Here is a 20557-nt window from a genome sequence, read left to right on the forward strand (position 1 = left end):
AGAGTGAAGTTGTCACCTCAAAAGGCAAAAGAGAAAGAGAGAAATAAATAAATATTTGGTTGATTTTTAATAAATTTCCTTGTACACCTAACCACCCATTTTTAAAAAAGAATGACTATATTCAGAAATAGTCCAAAACAGACTTCTCTGTTATCTTTTCCTATTCTTGCCTAATTAGTGTCTCATCCTCAGGATACAGGTTAATCATCTACTTTTAATTTATAAAAGCATAGCCTATAACAGGGTTTCCAGTTGACATAGTAACATACTGGTTAAAGAAGATCAATGTTTAGCTTGCTATTCTGAGGCCAGTGACTAAGAAGGAAGAACTTGACAACTGGAGGGGAAAAAAAAAGTAATTTTACTACACATTGACTTCTCTGCCAAGGCCAGTGCTGTTTTGTAGCTCTGTAGCCCTTCACCATTTTCTTAAGAGACTTTACCTATGCTGATCCTTACCTGCATTTGGGAACCAATCACTGTATTATTACAGGCCAGTTCAGTCTTATTGATGGTGTCTAGGACAGCAGCTTTGCCCACAAATTCCTTACTGGAATTTAGATGCCGTTCGAGGAGATTTTGTACATCTGCACTGTACTGATTAGTGAAAGCTTCCTCATACTGATCAGTCCACAGTCGTATTCGATTCTCCCAGCCTTCAGTTGTATTCTCATCTAAAGCATGTGCCTCAGAGGGAGAATTCTGCAGAGAGCAAAGGTTGAGTAGCGTAAGAATAGGACAGTCCATAGGATGAAAAAACAATACTCAATTTTTAGGATAAAAAAACTTTTTCAGCTGGCAATGTGGTCTGGATAGGAAATGGAGTACCTACAGAGCCTCAGATAAATCACATATTTCTCTAGGACCTGTTTCTTAATATGTAAAATGAGAGGATTAGACAGATTAACTTTAAGTTTCCTTCTTTCTAGTGCTGTGGACTTTTTAAACCTTTAAACTCATGTTCTGAACTTCTTTTATTATTGAAAAGCTTTAGAGATGTGTTCTTTCTGTAAGACAACCCATTTTTACAAAAGAATCTTTAGAGAAGTTAACTGTGAAGTCTATTAAACATAAAAAAATCAGGTTATATTTACTTTCTCACTTAGTGAATAAATATAAGGTGGTATGACTTAATAATAATATAAATAACCCAGACTTTGAAAGACGGGGGTATGAAAAATTAAAACAGAGAAGCACTAGGTAGACACAACATTCTATCTTCTGACATTGGGGCAATAAAGATAATTTAGTATTTTAATGATATCAAAGATAATTTAGTATTTTAATGATATCATCTCAGTAATACTAAATAAGGGAACAATGCAAAATATATCTGTGTTACCTTTCCGTTCCTACATAATATATTTATCAGTGACACATGAATTACTGGATTAAATCCTTCTTCGTTCCTTTAACCTCAAATTCTAAGTCTCCACATATGCCCAAGACTTGACCGAAACTGATTATTTAGTGCTTCAAAATGTATTTTAAGTGGGACCTAGAAATGAATAATAACTAAAGCCTACTTCTGAAGATAAGTTTACTAAGATGGATGACTAGTGACTAGCAAGACTCAATGGTATATACTGCTCCTATGCCTGGGCAACAGCAGTGGTTAGCTCACTGTCTCTTCTCAACTCAACCAGATGCAGTATAGTGGAAGTAGAAATAGCACTGGCTCTGGTTAAGAAAAATGTATTAAAAATTTAAGTTTTGTAAAGACAACATGTTTGGCACACCCTAAATAGCTCAAAGTTGTCTCTAACCTGCTTATAAGACCTATACAAGGTAGTTGTGGGATACATACTTTTGTCAAATTACCATCTCTGGCTTTTGCTGTCAAAAACTGCATTACGGTTCTACATTATAAATAATCCTAAACAAGCTCCTCTTCAAATATTCCTCATACAGCTATAAACAGACAAACTTCTATGAACTCAGAGACGTGAATATTTGTAGTTTTAAAAAGGAATTGAATAATCAGGGCATCACAGTCACTTTTCAAAGCCAAAGTCCAACTAGAAATTGACTATTTCCTCAAGTCACAGACATAAGGATAGAAACTGAGGTGGGAAAAAAATCAGGTAAAATCCAGGGCAGCAGACAGTCAATTCTTAAAAGAATGCCTTAACATATCAAATTATGAAAGCTTTCAAACTGCTCTAGCTATAAGTGGGCTCTCCTTTCCATTCTATCTTGTACCAGTCGTGTGGGACCTATTGCCCCTATCAAATTTAAAGGTTTTTTACCTTTGGACTCCTTGTATCCAGTTAAGTGCCTTGCACACAGATAGTACTTATTAAAAATTTTCCTTATATTCAATCCAAATTTCCTTTATGGAAAAACTATAATAATCTCAATAAGCCTTTTAACTACTCTAAATAATTTCTATCACTCAACCTCCTTGAAAAATTATAGAGTATAGAGCTGAAGATCTTTTATTGGATTAAAGAAAAAGAGGACAACTGGCATCATATGGGTTTCTTAAAACCAATTTGATGGGTATAAGTGTTAAAAAAGAGCAAGAATAATTCCTATCAACAATATAGCTTTCCTAAGATGAAATTCACCCTTCTAAAGAGTGATTATATGCCCCTTGATGGTGGGCTGCCCAAGAGCCTTTGTATCATCATACCAGCAAACATTTACCCTTGATATTCAAAAATCTGTGATAATGACAGAAAAGATTAGCCTCATTTAGTTTCATAGATTTCCCCTTACTCAGAAAAACAAATGTGAACTCAAAAGATACTCTAGAAATGAAAGTCAATTTCACTATGGAAAAGTATTTTTAAACACCGACCAAAGAAAAGCCACTTTGAGATATACAACATAGAAAAGGAGCACAATGTCAATTAGATGGCACCTATTTGACAAGAACAGACAGCAAATTTGAAAAATTTATAGCTAGCAATGTCAAACAAAAAAAGAATCAATCGAAAATCAACGTTCAAGAACAAAACACAACAGCAAACCTACAATTAACTACATAACATCATCAGGGAAGATTACTACTCACCTTCATCCGCAAGGACTTCCTGGATCCTTCTCGAAATGCCTATTGCAGAGTGAAAAAAAAAAGTAAAAACCAGAAGAAAACTTATTATCAAGAATGAATTATCACTTATGTAAGAGATTTAACATTTATAGTTTATTCTCCTCTGAATATAAAGAAAACTTCTCAAATACTACAGTCATTAGGATAGAGTCTGTATCGTCAGAAACCAAATTTTTAATGATCCTTTAACCATCAAAGGGGGGCTATTGATAGTAAAACATGTATCACATGTTCACCCAAATCTAAAAGGAAAGCATACTAATTATCTTATATGGAGTCTTTTGATTCACTGTGCTTAAGAAATAGTGGAAAAAACAAACTACAATTTCTTTAAATGAAATGCAAAAGACAAACTGTCTATAACATCAAAGTTACTTTGAAAGAAAATGGTTATAATCATATGACACATTTTGCATGAAAATGTTGTGGGCAGGGGTATGAGAAGGTGACCTTGATGCCAAGAGGCACTTTAATATCACCGAGAACGTCTTTAGTATTCACATATGGGAAGAAAAAAAATCAACTCAAGAGGAATAATAGGGAGTGTATTACTGTGATAAGTCGGGGTATGGATCACAGTGAGGTGTGGTAGAAGAGCCTTAAGTTTAGTTAATAAAGAAATTGCAATTGGGGCAAAACTAGCTAGTTATGCTTCTGGATCAACCTGTTTAAAAGATTACTGATGATTTCTCTGTCATGTGAGCTATCTCAACTACATTTTTTTTTATACCTTAATCTTTTTCGTCTTTGGTGCTGTACGACCTTTTTCTGGACTCTTTTTCCTTTTCTTAGGTTTAGTTCTTCGGACCCGGTTAACAGTTAAGGTGATACTTGTTGGTGTGTGTTGTGTTGCTGTATACAACACAGTGGAGGGAGATAGCTCTTCATCCCAGCTTTCAGTTGCACTGCTGTCTCCACCTAAGAAATGCAGAGGCGTCCTCAAATACTCTGTCAGCCGTATTCCAAACCCCTCCGACCTCACTGACAGTCAAAGATGAATGTGTAATCCATATTCTCTCTTCCTATCCAATCCAATAAACACTATATTTAAATCATCAAATTTAGGTCTCCTCATTGGACATATCTAGTTAATAAAGGAGGGGAAAATAAAAACATGAAATCTTAAATGAACCAAGTAAGGATAGTAGCCTAAAGAAGATTTAATTCTCAATACTCAAACCTTGGGACCAACATGGTTTACTAAAATGATTCTCAGAGGCATATGCTCAAAATCACCAAAACCTCAGAAGGGAAAAATGTTTAGTCCATATCACACTTACCTGATACGTTGTCCTGTTTCCTCCGATGAAGTCTAATAACCTTCCCCCTGCTCATTCCCCTACAAAGGGAAAAAACTTAAAGTAGTTCCTCCTCCAGTGTGAAGAACATTACAGTGCATATGGTAGCAATGTCTGTGCATACACTGTGCCCGCCCATCCCTCCCACATACCAAATGTTTCTAGGACTTAAAATTTTTATATAAAATGCAGTTATCTTTAACATTACTCTCTGATGCTTTGTTTTTTTAAAAACTGATTCCAACCTAGTATAAAGAATGTGAGTCATTTGAAGGAACCATCTATATCATGAACATGAACATTTTGGTTTACTCCCCTCAAAAAATAACTCAAATTCCAGCAAGCCAAGTTTGAATCTGTGGGAGACTGTGAACTTACCTGCACTTGTCACATTTAAGAAGAAAGCCATCCTGAGAAAGTCCACAATGACACCAGGTAGGAATAGATTCCCCTTCAGAGCTCTCACTGTCTCCAGAATTTTCCTCATCAGGTGAGTGGAGGCCATTCAACTCTGCATGAGGGATGATGGTCTGGACAGGGGGAGAAGCAGGGGGGGTCGGAGGAGGAGGGGCTCCATAATTATGATCCTGAAAATAAGATTTTTTGAATCAATAGTGTTCCAAACACTGGCCCTCTCCCCCTTAAAATATTATATATCAAAATCAAGAATAAACTAGGATCCCTCAAAATTTTGTTGCAATCAAGAAAATGACAAAATAAAATGCTATGTTCAACAAGTAACAAAATAAAGGGATATAGGGCTAAGATCTATTCAGCAGCAGGAAAGTACAAGAGAGGTAGCTGCATCATGCTATTAATAAATATTTCAAGAAAGTAAAAATGCACAAAAATGGAGAAGACTTCGGTAGATGAACAGCAGTAGAAATGTACACTCACAGCATAAGGTAGTCCTCGGTACCCATGCCTCTGAGTGGTCCCATAGTTATGAGTGGAATACACGTTCTTCTCACAAACTGCTGGACTAGCTTCCACAGATTCAGGACTGCAGAAAGGTGAAAAGCAAGGCATGATAGCATAATAACTAATCCTACCCAATCAATTAATATTCCACTTCCCACTCTAACCCCTCCTCTTTCCACAACCACCAGCCCCTAGAATAGGAGAAAGAACTTAGTGAAACAAAGTAATCTGATTAACATAACCAAGCCTATAAATAATAGTGGGAGTGTTATTAACTGTGTGATGTGTGTGACATGAAGCCAGTACAGGCAGATGTCTGAAGGCAGGCACCTGGGATACAAGGTGTCCCTAATGACAAACATAAACGTACCAGCTGAGCGGGGAGTTTCCCCTAGAGAAGCCACTCTGGGCTGGTTTAGACTCAGAACTATTCTTCTTAATTGGATCTCTTAATACTTCCATGAAACCTCACATGACATTTGCAGTGAGTGAGATGATGAAAGTGCCTTCTGCACTGCCCCAGGGGCCAGGCCCTCTTCCATTCACTACCAAGACAGGATACCCTGAAGAAAGTACAGGTAAAAACAATGGCATCTTATATTTATAGCACCTCTTATCTTGAAGAACCCCCAAACACCTTTCAAAAATACGTAATTTCTCAACCATAAGTAGTGCAACCATATTAAGGGTACAAAATACTTAACAGCTGCATGGTAAGCCTATAAGTTTTCATAATAATCAAAATACTATACTTGCAATTTGAGGTAGTCTGGGGGTAATTACCCAATTTGGCCAGGAAACTAGGATAACATCCTCCTCCTTTAAGAAAGTTATTGGGAATTTTAGTAACCAGTCTTATAGAACTTGTTGTTTAATGCCTTTTGAAAGATGTTACCCCTAAAAACATACCAGTTCCTCTTACTCATGCGAACTCAGGTTTCAAATTAGTGACATACAGTAAAACCACAAGTCACAACTTAAACTTAGGAAGTATTTAATTCTACATGAAATTAAATGAAAATCAGAAGTTTACTTTAGCATTTTAAACAGAGAATAGGCACAGGTGGCAACAGTTAAAGCTCGCACTTTTGCACAGAAGAAAAAAACACTTAAACCCTAACCATCATCTGGTTAGGTCTTTGGAATTCAGAGGTAAGAAAGAATGCAAATTTGGTATGACTACGCACAACAATGGTGTGCTTGTAACGCATAAGTTAACTTAGAGGAGCAATGAAGTAATAAAACTCACATACAAAACACACAAGGCAAGAATAGTTCAACTTTAAGATGCATTTTTTTGGGGAGAGAGAACTAGACCCGCACAGTAGTGTATATTATTGATTTATAGTGATAATGCAGGGCTTGGGACCTTTTTTTGGCCATTCAGAGACATAACACATACAATAGCTTGTAGAAATTATAAAATATGAAAGCCTTAAAAGCTGTTGACTGAGAAGGAAGGTCTGTAATTCAATGCAAGGAGACATCAGATAAAAAGTGAGGGATAAAATAAATTTATGAGGTATGTATCCAACTCACCCAATTTTATGCTCCGAAACTGTGAGAAGAGACCTTATTAATAACAGCAAAGGATAATTTCTGGGTGAAAAAGAACTTAAGACATAGGAAAGGATTCTCTGTTAGTGAAGGGCATGCATTTCATTACTGAGTATGTCTGCAAGGAGCTGGGGGATACACCAATAATGCAGGTCAGTAGTCTTAAGGAAAAGAATGATTTAGACATGGCTCACTGAGAAGTAATTAACTAAGACTATCTGGAAACAAGTGAGATTTAGTATTAAATCCAACAACTAAGGTGAAACCAAAATGTAAGACATGAATTAAGAGAAATTAAGTAGAATTTCATTTTTATGATGGAAAAGAGTCAGAAAAAGGTATACTTCATAAAAAGTTAATAAATGACATTTACTAGATACACAAATATTCCATAGTGCTACACTTATTTCATGTGGGAGTTTTTGCCCCACTGAACACATGGAATGAAATATGACAACTATCTATCAGAAAATGGGAATTTTTTTTGGTGGGGGGGGCGGGGGGCAAAGAAAAAACTGCATGGAACAAAAGATGTTTAAGGAGATGGAACTGCGTTGGTTGTATCTCACCCATCTCCAAAACAGGCTAAATATGAATGTAAAACTTCATGTATGAGTCTAGGGGACAAAAATAAAATGTACACAGTGGGATCTAATAGGTCATCCCACTGGACAACAGCTTCTAATAGACAGCATAACATCTAATACATCACCATTGCATGCTCAACATTGAGGTTTAAGTAGTTACCTTGCAACTTCAATTTCAACTGGTCAAGTATAATAATCTAATTTTATTCTGACAATTAAGACAACCATCAGTTTTTAGCCAAGACATTCCTTGAAAGGTAGTCTTATATCGTCCATATTTAAAAATATGAATTAAGTAGAAATTTAGGCTACTAAGATATTTTTATTACCCAGTCACTATAATCTAGAGGTTGATACAATTCCCGAAAGCATAATCTTACACAAGAGTCTTAGCCTTTCCTCTTCCAAATCCAAATAAGTATGATAATAGGCCATATTTGGAAGCCATGCTTACAAAAAAAAAAAAAAAGGTTCATTTTTCTCATCCTTTCCTAAGACAGTGGCTTTATAATAATGGCACCCACCTGTTCAGGCCTTGTGTATTTAATGCCACATCTCTGAGAACATTTGAAATTTTCTGCTATTGCAGATAAGATTAGAAATCCAAGAAATCTTTCTTTATATCCATCAGATCATAGATTTACAGTTGAAAGGGACCTCAGAGGCCATGCAATCCAACCCCTTCATCATTTTATAGATGAAGAAGCTGAGGCTCAGAAAGGTTTAAGTGACTTGCTTAAAGTCACTTGTGTACTTAGGGTCAAAAGTCACTTGTATACTAAGGGTCAGGAGAGGGATTTTAGCCCAGCTCCTCTAACTCCAGCTTCAGCATTCTTTGTACTGTCCCATCCTGCCTCCATAGCAATGAATCCACGGGTTTCATGACAGTTTTCCACAACATCACATCTCTGTTGAAGTCAGATTTTAAATCCTAGGAGGCAGGGTTTAATTCTGTACAACATGCCAGTTACAACAAGACTTAATCTTAGGCAGTGCCTAGGAAATACCAGAGCACAGTGATACTTAATAAATGTGAATTTAGCAAGGTGGTCCATTGACAACATATATATATTTTGATGAGACAAATTTTCCACTTATTCTGTAAAGAAAATCGAACAGAATAGTTTGTGATTAGTTGTTACCATAGTAACAATTCTATTAGGAGCTTATAGAGGTTAGGTTTCAGTACATCCTAGGAGTGTGTGTGAAGATAATGGAAGCACTTTAATCCATAACCTACCTTGAAGTCCACGTTGGTTATGATGTCCCATTTACTGAGACCAAAGTATTAAAGAAGGACATGTGGACTCCTAAGGATACAGCAGTCAGGCTTCTTTCCAAATGTCTTGACAATAAACTACCATGATTTCAATTTCAAAACAATTCAAGAAATATTTCTTAAGTTATCTATTATATATGTATGAGGCATTGTATAAATGTTACCTAATTTCCTTGTTTATTTTCACAGGGTTTTCAAAACTGAATTAGAATGAGAGCCTCAAAGAGATAAACATTAGTAAGCACTGTTGTTTATGACCATCAGATGTAGTAATATGTTAACAAAGGGCATGGACTAGGCTCCCAAGATGTTTTGCTGAACCAACTTAAAAAAATACCCAAAAAACTTAAAAGGCAAGGTTTCACCTCAGAAGTAAACTAGTAGTATTTTGTGGCCTGCAACTGATTCCATGTATTTGTGATACCACAGAAATAATGGCAGTGGTGAACTAAAATAGACTTAAATGTCCCCTTATTCCCCTGGCTTTTATAAAGCCAAATAGCATGGGTTTAACATTCTTTGTTGAAGTTCCTCACAAAAGCTAATGATCTCAGTTATAGATCTTAGATTTAAACTGTAGGGGGTCAGAGGTTAATTATTTGCTAGGCAAATACACAGATCATACACTTTTTCATTGGTGCTGCTTACCATGTAGTTAGTGGGCCAAGTATAAAAAGGGGTTTTAAAATTCCATCCCAGATTATCACAGGGGTAAGGGGAAAAAACCTCCTGAAACTGAAAACCTTGGCAAAAGGAATAAATAAATAAATCCTGCTGACTAGATTGAAAATGAGACTTTAGAGAGGAATCTACCCCCCCCCAACCTAATTCCATTCCTTAGATACAGAAGTAGCCCCCAAATCAATTTCTTTCAAGTCAAGGTAAACTTAGCTCTAGGGAGCTGTACCCCACCAATGGAATTTGTTATGTTGATTGGCTGAACCAAAGGGTATGGAGAAGTTTAAGTAATTATGTATGAAATATCCTTAGCTTTAACAAAGAAAACTACTATTAGCTACTCAGGGAGTTACAGTAAAGGGGAAAGACCAGGAAGGATTGGAAAGAGAAGTAGCTATTGGACAGAGTCTAAAATTTGACTCCAAACCACTAGTGTTGCCCCTGCCCATAATCTAATTCTAGTACTGCTCTGAATAGACCTAGATGTCGAAGGATGAAGGAATCATCTTCATCTAAGGATGAAGGAATCCTTCAGTCCTATCCACTGGACTGTCAAAAACTGGTATAGTCACAGAGTGCTACTTTGTCTAGAAATGAAGAGAATTTTCCTCTTCCTTTCAAAAGTAAGTATGACTGGATTAAGGACAGAGAAAAAAGAAAAGTGGGGAAATCTATGAATATAGGAGAAACCAGAGTAACTCAAGAAGCAGGGGAGGGGCAAAAGAAGGTTATAAAAGGAAAGGTGGGTGGATTTATAACATAGAAAGTCGTGTAATGAAGGCCTACCTTCATATTCATTTGGCAATTAAATTCTTCATGGACTGACAGTCTATTTTAGGGACTGGGCTTTTGGTTTTCGACAAACTCTGTGAATTCCTAAAGTGGCTCATAGCTGAAAAAAAGTTTGGTACCACTGATTTTGAAGGTCCTCTTTCCAGATGATTATAAAGAACAAAAGATGATATGGCTGTCCTGTTTTCTTTCCCAGATGTCAGAAGTTGCAAGTAACCTGCCATAGTCTCAAATGGGTCAGTCCCTTTACCCTAAGATGGTGGGAAGTACACAGGTTTGAAGTTTCCAAGATAAATCAGAAAAAGGAAAGTAGTCTACCCCCCCAAACAGAATAGAATTAAATAACCAGTAACTCTGAAAGGCAGGGTGGCGTATCTGCTTTATTCCAATCTATGCCAAAAAGAAATCAGAATGTAAACATTCTTTTGCAAATTTGGTCCTGTTATTTATCTAGCCATCACTCCTAGGTCAGGAGAAAAGGCTTATTTTCTCTCTCTCCTAATTGCCTTTCTCTTCTGCCCCTATTTTGACAATCACAATTCCAATGAAGTAGATTTACTTTAGAAAATCCTAGGCTTCAGTTAGATCCTCCTAAAAACCTAAGCTTTTCAGGTACCCTCCTAATTTCTAAAAAATGGGGAAGTGGCACTTACTCTGAACCAGCAGCCATATCTGAGTACGATGTATCTGGTGTGGTGACTCCCAGAGGAACTGCAATGCTCATGACGTCCAACACAGCAGTAGATAGAAATCACCGGGTCCAATTAATGGAGACTGGCCACTCTGAGAGCGGGGGTGAGCCGCAGAGCCTCAAGCAACATGTCAGGGACATGAGGAATCCTGGGACAGAAGGCAGGGCAATTTCATGAATATTTCTTTTTTTTAAGTAGCATAATTTTGAAAAAACCAACTGTGGTCTACTCTTCCTGTTCTTCCCTCTTTTTAAAATTAAGAGATTTCAAATGTTTCAAGTGGGCACCTAACCCTTTCTTTTCTTCTTAAAGACTTTTTAACACAGGAGGGGCCTAGTCAACTGTTGAGCTTGTTCCCAAGTTGATTTTCTAGTCACTTTCCAGCCACTATAACTAGCCACTAGCCCTCAGGGTCTAACTTACAAGCCTTTTGTGATTGCTATAAGAAATTTAACAACTTCTCTAAACTCTCCAATGGTTTATTGTATTGTTTTCATTCAACTTTTCATCTCTTGGCAACAATTAAATCCAACTTTCCTAGCAACCAATAATGTCATTTTTCCTATGTCAGTGTTAATTAACATACACCAATCTGTTTGTCGTTTGAATCTGATTGGGAACAGCTGTTGTTTCTTATTATTTTGTTTTTCACACACTTCCATATTCTCACAATTCTACTTTAATGATTCTCTGAAAGGGCAAAGGATTAATAGACTCAACTGTCTTTTGGTCAGCCAATATTGCCAGATTTGAATAAAAAACACATAGATCACAAAATGGCACTTTTATGATAAAGAAAAATAATGAGTTCAAAAGGAAAAAAGCATTCGATACACATTAAGACAAAGGAGAAATGGAAGACACCTGAGATGTATTGATTCCCATAAACTACTGGAATCCAGCAACATGAAGGAACAGATCTATTAAACTGCTGAAGTAAAAGGGAGGGCAGTGATATGAACCATGAACCAAAAGGAGATTAAAAGATTAAGTAAAAAGGGGAATGAAATGTACTTGATAGTGACTATGAAAAGTACTGATTAGGTATAAAAACACAAGTTTCTCAGAATATAGTAAGTACTTTGCATGGCAATAAGTTCAAGGTGAATAAGATCAAAGGTTCACAAGAAGACAAAAAGATGTAAAGAAAAGGAATCCATGCAAAGATGTTGTATGCATGCAATGTTACATTATGAGAAAGATGCCTGGAGTGGAAGTCAAGAGATCTGAGTTTTAGTCTCAGCCTCACCATTAATTTATTTTGTGGTTTAAGTAATTTAGGCCTCTTTAGGCCTTACGTTTTTTCATTAGAAAAAAATGAAGGAAATGGAAAAGACATTCTCTTATAAAGGTCCCTTTCAGTTATGAAATTTTAGAATTCTTGTTTATGGTACAGCCCACGGAAATGCCAAATGGCCACTGACCAGAAGATGACAAATCAAGAGGTCAACTATAACTATTAAATCAACTTAGTAGATAAAAAAAGGTAATTGAAATCTAATATTTAGAATGGCTGACAATTTAAATTCTCAAAACTTAAAACACCACACTAAACAAGACCAGTTTAGGATGAATGGAGTAAGAAAGTATGTCTTTATATCAAGACACAACAAATTTTCTTAAAATATTAAAAATTTCACAGGCTTCAAAATATCTTCATGACCTCTACTAAACTCCCAGTCTGAGAATGCCTCATCCTGGAATGAAGGGAAGTCAGGATTCTCAAAAGGAATGCCAGTATAACAAGCTTTGGCAAGTCCTACCAACCAAAAAAGGCTTCAACTGCTGGCCCATTAATGCAACGTCTTTTTTCTGAGCTAAGTGTGTCAATCTAGTTAAGACTTGTTCACCATCAAAAAGTTGGTCCCAAGGTCATGGTTTTGCAGGAGGGGAAGAAAGGGAGGCACAACTGCTCATAAATTTGTCTTTTATGGAATGGCAGGACTGTGCTCTTAGTGGAAGGGGTACTCATACCAATGTAATCTTGGATCTTTACAAATACTTTAATAATTTCTATATTAAGAAAATGGGGAAAGGTATTGCTACTTTTGATTATTATTTCAGAATCCCAAAGTTACTATAATCAAGAAGCTCCCCCAGGCACAGGCCACAAAATAGATGTATCATCCAGTTAGGAATAAAAAACATTCCACTTGATTTCCTTGGATTTCTGACAATCTGGGTTATTAGTTTGGACTATGCCACTAGCTCTGCTTATGTTCTACTCAGAAGCAGGAAGTTGAGGCATTCAGGCAAAGAGAGGGCTGAAGGGTTAGAGATCAAAGAAGCAGACTGCAAAGACCTTCATACTGGGAAGCAAAAGACTTCCACCGACTTCATCACTTACTAACCGAGTCTGTTTCCTCATTTGTAAAGTGGGGACATTTATATTATGTACCTCATCAGTCTGTTTTAAGGTAAGGGCTCTGTAACCTATAAAAATGGTATCTCACTTAAAATATGCCTCTTCTTCCTCACAGTTCGTGAATAGGAAAGAACCAATTGATGGGCTTTTATTGATGGGTTTATTTGTCTAACCCAATTATCTCCCTTTTCCTATAATCATTTCCAAACTGACCCTCAAACAGTTTTTACCTCTCCACCCCCACCAAATATTTCCCACAACAGACAGGGCAGGCATTCTCCAATAACACAGGGGAATAGCTGGAGAGGGTTGATTTCTATTCTACTTTAAAATTCTGAGTCATATTAATTCAGTCAGTGACAGATAACACAAACAGAGGAAAGGGTGGTCATAACCATACCACCCTTGGTCAGCACAGCAAATGTAAGAGTAATTTACAGTGAAAGAAGAACTCTCAGAGTCACTAAATATCTTTTCTTTCACTCAACTATGCTCCTACATGTCAAAAGAGCAATCTAGGGTTCTTGGTCAAATACAGCTTGGTAAACCTGAACTGCTGCTTGATATTTTTCTTTGGGGGAGAAATTTTCTGAAGATTGGCTTATTAACAGTCAAACTAGAAGATTAAGGGAAGGGTTAGAGTCAGTATAAAGACTGTCAGGTAAAACAAATGAGGAACTAGCAAAAAATTTCTATGAATAATTGTTTCATGCTATAACTTCACTCAGTAAAGCAGTGTTTTGAACCATCTCCAAACCCTACTGGCTTAACAGAAGAAAAAGGATGAGAATTTAGTAAGAACAGCCAACTGTTCTTAATTTTAAGTATTTAATGGAAATTCAGCTAATACTCAAATCTCTCTCTGTTGATTTCCATAGGAGATTCTATCTCATTTTGAAGCACTGAGAAGCAGGTTTCCAGCTTTCCCTTTATAAAATTGTCCCAGATCATATGACTCATATTACCAAAACAAGTGAACCAGAACTTATTAGCTGGGCCATTCTCATTCTAAATTATAGTCTCCCACTGTGAGTAAGATGAGGGACTGGGATGTCTAAACTCAAGTCCTGTACTTCTTTGCAGTTGAGAAATTTGTGTGTTCCCTGATCTTGTCCTCAATCAATCAATCAACCAACAAGGATTTAAGTGCCTACATAATAAAGGGTACTATGCTAGGTGTTGTGGGAAAAAAAGACAAAAAAACCAAACAGTTCTTTTCACTTAGGGGCTTATGTTCTATAGGAGAAACATGTGCAATATAAAATAAACACAAAACACATACTAAGTAAGTGTAATTTTTTCAGGTTGGGAGAAGCACGAGCAAATGAGGGAATCAGGGAATGACCCACATAGAAAGGGATACTTGTGCTCTATAAAAAGTTAACACAGATAACAAACTTTTAGGTCATTAATAACCCATCTTTATTTTCAAAATCAAGCATAATAATTATTTGAGTTTTGTAAGTAAATGAGAGATTCGAAGTATGGAATATCAGCCTCAATTTCTAGAAACCATATTTCAAACATTTTAGAGATGCTTTGGAGAGGACAGGAACAGCTATATATAATATACTCTCCCTAACAGTTACACAGGAGATTTCACTGAGGTCACTGAAAAGGCATCTGCTAAGTAGCAATATGTCAATTTAAAGGACGGGAAAAAAGGAAAACCAGCCAAGGGATTTTATTTGGCTCAGTCACCTTTATATTGACCAGCAGATGTGAAGTTCCAATAATCTCTTTGCCAGTGTCCTCTGAAGATCTGGAAAAAGTTGACAGACAAATAATTAGTATTGAAAGGAATGCCACTGGTGGACATAATACTGAACCAAGACAGTTCTTTCCAAGAAATAATATCTTTTATAGAATTTTGCTTAACTCCTCCTGGCCCTACATTCCAGACCCACTAGTGACCTGTCCTCATGCCCAATTCAGTGCTACAGATATCTTTTGAACTTTTCACTGTGACAACCCTAACAAAGCCTGGCACACAGTAAGAAAAAGAGAAGGAAATGGTCTTATTTTAACTAAGAGAAGACTGACTACTGTACCCTGTCATGGGCTTTGTACAATAACATGTTCTTTAAAGTTTGAATCCTTAGTTTCATCCATATTTCCCAGGTTATCCTTCCTTTTATTTATCACATCCTATGGAAGTTACCCTTTTCCGAAACCCAGCTGTTCTTCTATGATCAAGTCACTGAGAATTAACAAAAAGGACATAGCAACTACTATCAGCACATCTGCCCACCCCATCTCCCTCTACCATATTTTATCTTGCCTAACTGCAGAAGGGAGAGTGACAGAAGGCAGACCCCTGTCATGGAGAAGTCCCTTGAAACTTATGATGAGTTTGTTGCTGTCTTGGTACTGGAATCAGGGTCAAAATAAGGCATCTACCAAAAGAAAAAAAAAGAAAAAAAGAAAAAGAATGAAAGAAAGAAAAGCAGGTGACTAGGGCTTTTAGAGAAAATAGTTGATCCTTCCTTTCAGAATCAAAATGGACTCACTTTCCCATAAACCAAAGCCCTCTAAAGAATAGTGTTTCCCAAATAATCTGCCAAATTTAACGATAGTCAAAATCATCACAGTAATACCTGAGCTCCAATACAGCATATTAAAGAAGTCTTCACCAGGATTATCATGCATTACAGATGAAATATTATTTTATTTCTATTTGTAAATTTCCTAATCTTAAAATTAGGCAGACGCACTATACCTTAATAATAACTACTCCCAGGAGGATAAAAAGTATGAGAAGATGAAAAGCATAAGTAATCCTCAGAACTGCCAAAAAATAAAATAAAATAAGAAGCAAAAAAAAAAAAGGGGGGGGGGAACGTATTAACAGTTCAATCTGAAGGGTATCAAAATCTCAAAATACAAAGGCTAAACCATTTATTTTTATGGTTATAGAGTAGGTGCAAGAGAAGTAATGTACTGCAGCAGAAAAATGAAAATTACCAGAAGGAACAGTATCCTTTATGTGTGATAAGCAATAAAAGAATAAAGGGCAGAGAAAAGCAGAGAGAAAGGGAGTGTATGTGTATATAGTAAGGGTAACATGACTGCAGCAGAATCTGAACTTCTTATCAGCATCACTATTCCCAGAAGAATCCATCAGAATCCACATGGAGCCACAGGCAGTTGTCTGATCCAGCTGTAGAATCAGTACATCTCTTAGGACTGAATGCTCTTGAGGAGTCATCATACTGGGGAAGGCAGGTATAAAGGACAGGCCAGAAAATGCTGACAGCTGCCCCTGTCCTTTACAAAAGGATTCTTCCTTATTGGCTCTTAGTGGCCTCTGCCACTGTCATTCTGACATGACTTACTGAATGTACAAAACTCATGATCTTTCTGGCCACTCCCAGAGAAAACAAACAAAAAGTGTTATAAGAGCAATTCCAACAGAGATTTCAGAGAAAGAAATTGCATCAGCCAGGTGAGCCGGAAGCAGCTGGGAGACAGAGTCCAGTGAAGAGCCAATCCAATGAAAGAAATTCAGAACAACTGTGCTTCAGTAATGCTGTGAAGAGGACTGGCAGGAAGAGGAGAGCCGCTTCAGAAAAAGAACAGGCCTCATCTGCTTCATACTGTCTTTGAACCGGGGCTGCGGACCTTGGCCATTCTCCCAGAGATGATGCAATCCTGATGAACAAGATCTGCTGCCAGAGAAACAATTGTTAACAGCCTATGCAGACAGCAACTCAGCCAAGGAGCTATCTCTGATCAATTCTCTCCATAAACCACTTCAAAAATGTGATACATATGCCCCCATAGCTCCAAATACCTATCAACTCCATTCTCCTTTAAGAAATAGCAAAATACATAGTAGCGGGCATAGCTGTGCACATGCATTCAGACAGAGACATCAGGTCCCACGACAGCTCTGGGTCACCTTTATACCCTCCCTTTTAATTCCATCTATCCCAAAATATCATCCAACTAGGCACATATTTCTGAAACTCTCAGGAAAAAAATCTTAATCTGGGAATTTTAGAGATTCTGATTTATTCTCTTTTAAAATAAGAAAAAAGTAACCAGTGTAGACAGAATATTTTTAATTTTATGAAAACAGAGAAGGAACTGTGTGAAGTATTTGCTCTAACTTTCACTTACTTTTCTCACTCCTAGTAAAAAGAGTGGAGAGAGGAAGTGGTTGCCTTTGTTTTTTGTACTATGGGATCCTCTGAAATGCATGGTTGCGCTCTAACATCTCAAAGTCAAAATAAATAATCTCACTCATATTCATTCATCTTGGAGATAAATATACATTTAGCCCAGGCTCCATGCCTTTATATTTAAAAACTGAACAGTGAGACCTGATTTGGAAAATGACAAACTGGAAAGCCACAGAACTTAAAAAAATTAATTAAGATAATTACAGTTCTCTTAATACAGAGAGGAAAAGGGTGCATTTCAGAAAGGTTTGCAGAGTGAGGTTGGAAACAAAAAAGGGATTCTGGTTAACTCATTTAACCAGAACTTCCAGAGCAACTTGTGCTAATGAAGATTTTACTATTCATTTAGACTGAATATATTTTAGCAAAGCACTCATATTTAATACTTATTTAAATTAAATAAAAATTTAATTCTCCCCCCTCCCCTTTTGATTGACTATGTAAAGCATAATGAGCTTACAGGGTGAGGAAAACACTACACAAAAATATTTGTGATTACTCTGCTCTCATGATTCCTGAATCAGATGTTTTAAAAATGTATTAAATGTATGAAGATAAGTACACATACTGCTAGTACTACACACTCATCTCTATTTTTAAATGCACATTTTCTGATGTTGCCTGTCATTTAGGGTTTTTCACAATTTGTAAAAAACCTGCTTTTCTATTCTATAGATGTACTTTATACTCTAGCTAAACTGTATTACTTACTCTGGCTCTGGAATAAGCATTAGTTTCTTATCTCCATGCCGGAAATTCCCTATCCCTGAAATTGTAACTTGCTGAATTTTTACCTAGCCTTTAATGACTAACTCAAAGGCAAACCTCTGTTCCACGAAGCATTTAACTTTAGCCACAACGGCCAAGAAACTTGACAGCATTGTTTTATATTTCTCTAGTTCATTTATAATACTATTGTGCATTACAGTAATCTTACAGAATCCCTACTTCTCAAAATCTGGATCAAGTGCCATCTTTTACAGGAAAGCTATCTAATAGTTCTCCCCAATTCCCATTTGCTAGGGTTCCTCCACCCAGGAATTACTTGGGACACCTGGCATTTTTATTTTGTTTTTCCATTCACAGGTTGTTTACCCCCAATAAAAAAATAAGCTTGATGGCAGAGCTGGACATTTCAATTTTATCTCTGTGTCTCCCCTTAGGACACTGCCCAGAACACAGTAGGCACCTCATAAATATTTTTTGAATGAATCTCTGGCTTTTCTTATTCCCTAGAAAATTCTATGAGGAAAGGGATTCTTTGTTTTAAACTCTCTCTTGCTACTCAACTAGGCCTGTGCTTTGCACACAGTTGGTGCTTCTAATTGTTCTGGTCTCCTACTTTTAGGAATCAGACTGAGCTGGAAAGTCCAATTCTGTCTCATGTAAATACTTTATTTATCTGATTCTAAGATGGGAAGCTCCCAGAAGGTATAAGCTATGCTCAAACAGTTTTCTTGGAATAGTGCCATATTTTTGCTAGAGTAGGAAGATTAGTATTACTATAAGTAGGATTTAGATGGCTCTTGGCCCTTTAAGCAAGGACCTACCAAATGACTATAAGCACAGTTTTTTATACCTTTCTTCCTGACTCTAAATTTTATAGTAGTCTTTGAGGTGATAGTGAAAACAGGTAGAAAGAAGGGACAAAATGGGGACAAGGACAAGGGAAGAACAAGAAATAAAGGAAGAATGGAAACAAGGTGTTAGATAATAGTTTACTTTAGGAACATATGGTAATTTAAAAAAAAAAAGAAATTAAGGGTAATAGAATAGGGAAGTTAGATTATAGAAAATGAGAGAGACTTTCAAGGAGAACAAGGAAAGACAAATATTACCTAAAACCAGGGAAAGTTTAGATGAGGTGAGTCAGAATGGATCTAAAGTAGAAAGGAAAAGTAAGTATAGGTAGAAGTGAAATCAATAAAATGAAATGTGTTAGGCATTGTGCAAAACACCAGAGACAAACATAAACAAGAAAGATCTCAAGAAGATGATGTTCTAACAGGGAAAGAAAACACATACATAGAAGCAAGAGTCAGAAGGGGGTAGAAGGTACCTTCAAAGTGTCATGGTTTGGTGATGACTGAGAAATAGCATGGGGGGATATAAGATAACATGAAAGCTCACCACTCAGAGCCCAGTTCTCAGTAGTGGGAAAAAGATAGATTAAACAATAAAAGAACCAGAATACTATATCTTGAAGTATCAAGCTGTGACATGCAGTGTTTTATTTTTTATTCATAAAGCAAAGAAAAAAATAGAATGAAAAATTTTATTTTTAAATAAAATCATAATAAAATTTTTGTGTCAATTATCTGGTCCTTCTACTGTTAAAATGGGCTGGGTGGAAAGAACAGAGTAAATTTAAGTGACTTAAGAGGCAGCTAGGTGGCACACTGAATAGAGCACTGGCCCTGGAGTCAGGAGGACCTGAGTTCAAATCCAGCCTCAGATACTTTTACACAAAAACTAGCCATGTGACCCTGGGCAAGTCACTTAACTCCAATTGCCCCCCCCCCCCAATTTAAGTAACTTGGAGCCACAGTTCAGAAGCTTTACTCACACCCCTTTCCCTAACTTATTTCTCTCTATCTCCACAAACTTATCTCTCTCTATAGCCTTGATTGCATCTCACTTTCCAGTATCTACCAAAATTTGGCACAATAAGCTTAGTAAAATGAAGTTAAAAAGCTTCTAAACTGTCCAGGAATAGCTGGAATAATTTCAGCTTTAAAAAAAAAAGTCTAATTTTAGCTTAGTTACTATCACCTTTCACAAGAAAGGTTTTTATCAGAAGCAGACCAAAATGGCAAAACACACATGTAATGAATAAGAAAAAAAGTCATAGATAATTTACAAAGTGCATTAGAAAAATCCCTAAATAATGTTGACAGGAAGGGAAAAAAAACATTTTATTTAAAATCCTTTGAAAAACAATTATGTTGGTTGCTAAGACAAACCATTCATTATCCCTGAACCCTAAATATTTGGAAATGAGTAATTTTGGTTAATAATTACATTTAGGTCACAACCTTGAGGAATTTATATTTTTATTTATTTATTTTAAATTACATTAATCCTACCAAGACAATCATTTCACCTTAGCTTCTGACCTTCCAACTCAAATAAAGCCCAGTATATGA

The 20557-nt window shown here is 36.5% G+C and overlaps 1 protein-coding gene across 17 annotated transcripts in view; it reads right to left on the bottom strand.

The window, feature by feature from the left end:
* Window positions 1–20557, bottom strand: part of SETD5 (SET domain containing 5) — a 73793-nt gene that overhangs the window by 32534 nt on the left and 20702 nt on the right. For 9 of the 17 annotated variants that reach the window (XM_069084026.1, XM_069084011.1, XM_069084014.1 and 6 more), the window contains 9 exons: window positions 14929–14989; window positions 10824–11010; window positions 5648–5840; window positions 5254–5359; window positions 4735–4943; window positions 4339–4397; window positions 3789–3976; window positions 3020–3058; window positions 460–702 (listed from right to left, as the gene is read on the bottom strand). In XM_069084026.1, coding sequence (XP_068940127.1) covers window positions 460–702; window positions 3020–3058; window positions 3789–3976; window positions 4339–4397; window positions 4735–4943; window positions 5254–5359; window positions 5648–5739 — 936 coding nt within the window. In that variant the 5' untranslated portion in view covers window positions 5740–5840; window positions 10824–11010; window positions 14929–14989. The other 8 variants (XM_069084027.1, XM_069084022.1, XM_069084020.1 and 5 more) reach the window with 6 other exon arrangements.

The sequence above is a fragment of the Petaurus breviceps genome, unplaced genomic scaffold (genome assembly GCF_028583685.1).
Source record: "Petaurus breviceps papuanus isolate PSGF00001 unplaced genomic scaffold, PetGlider_PUasm1.0 174, whole genome shotgun sequence".
Taxonomy (NCBI): domain Eukaryota; kingdom Metazoa; phylum Chordata; class Mammalia; order Diprotodontia; family Petauridae; genus Petaurus; species Petaurus breviceps.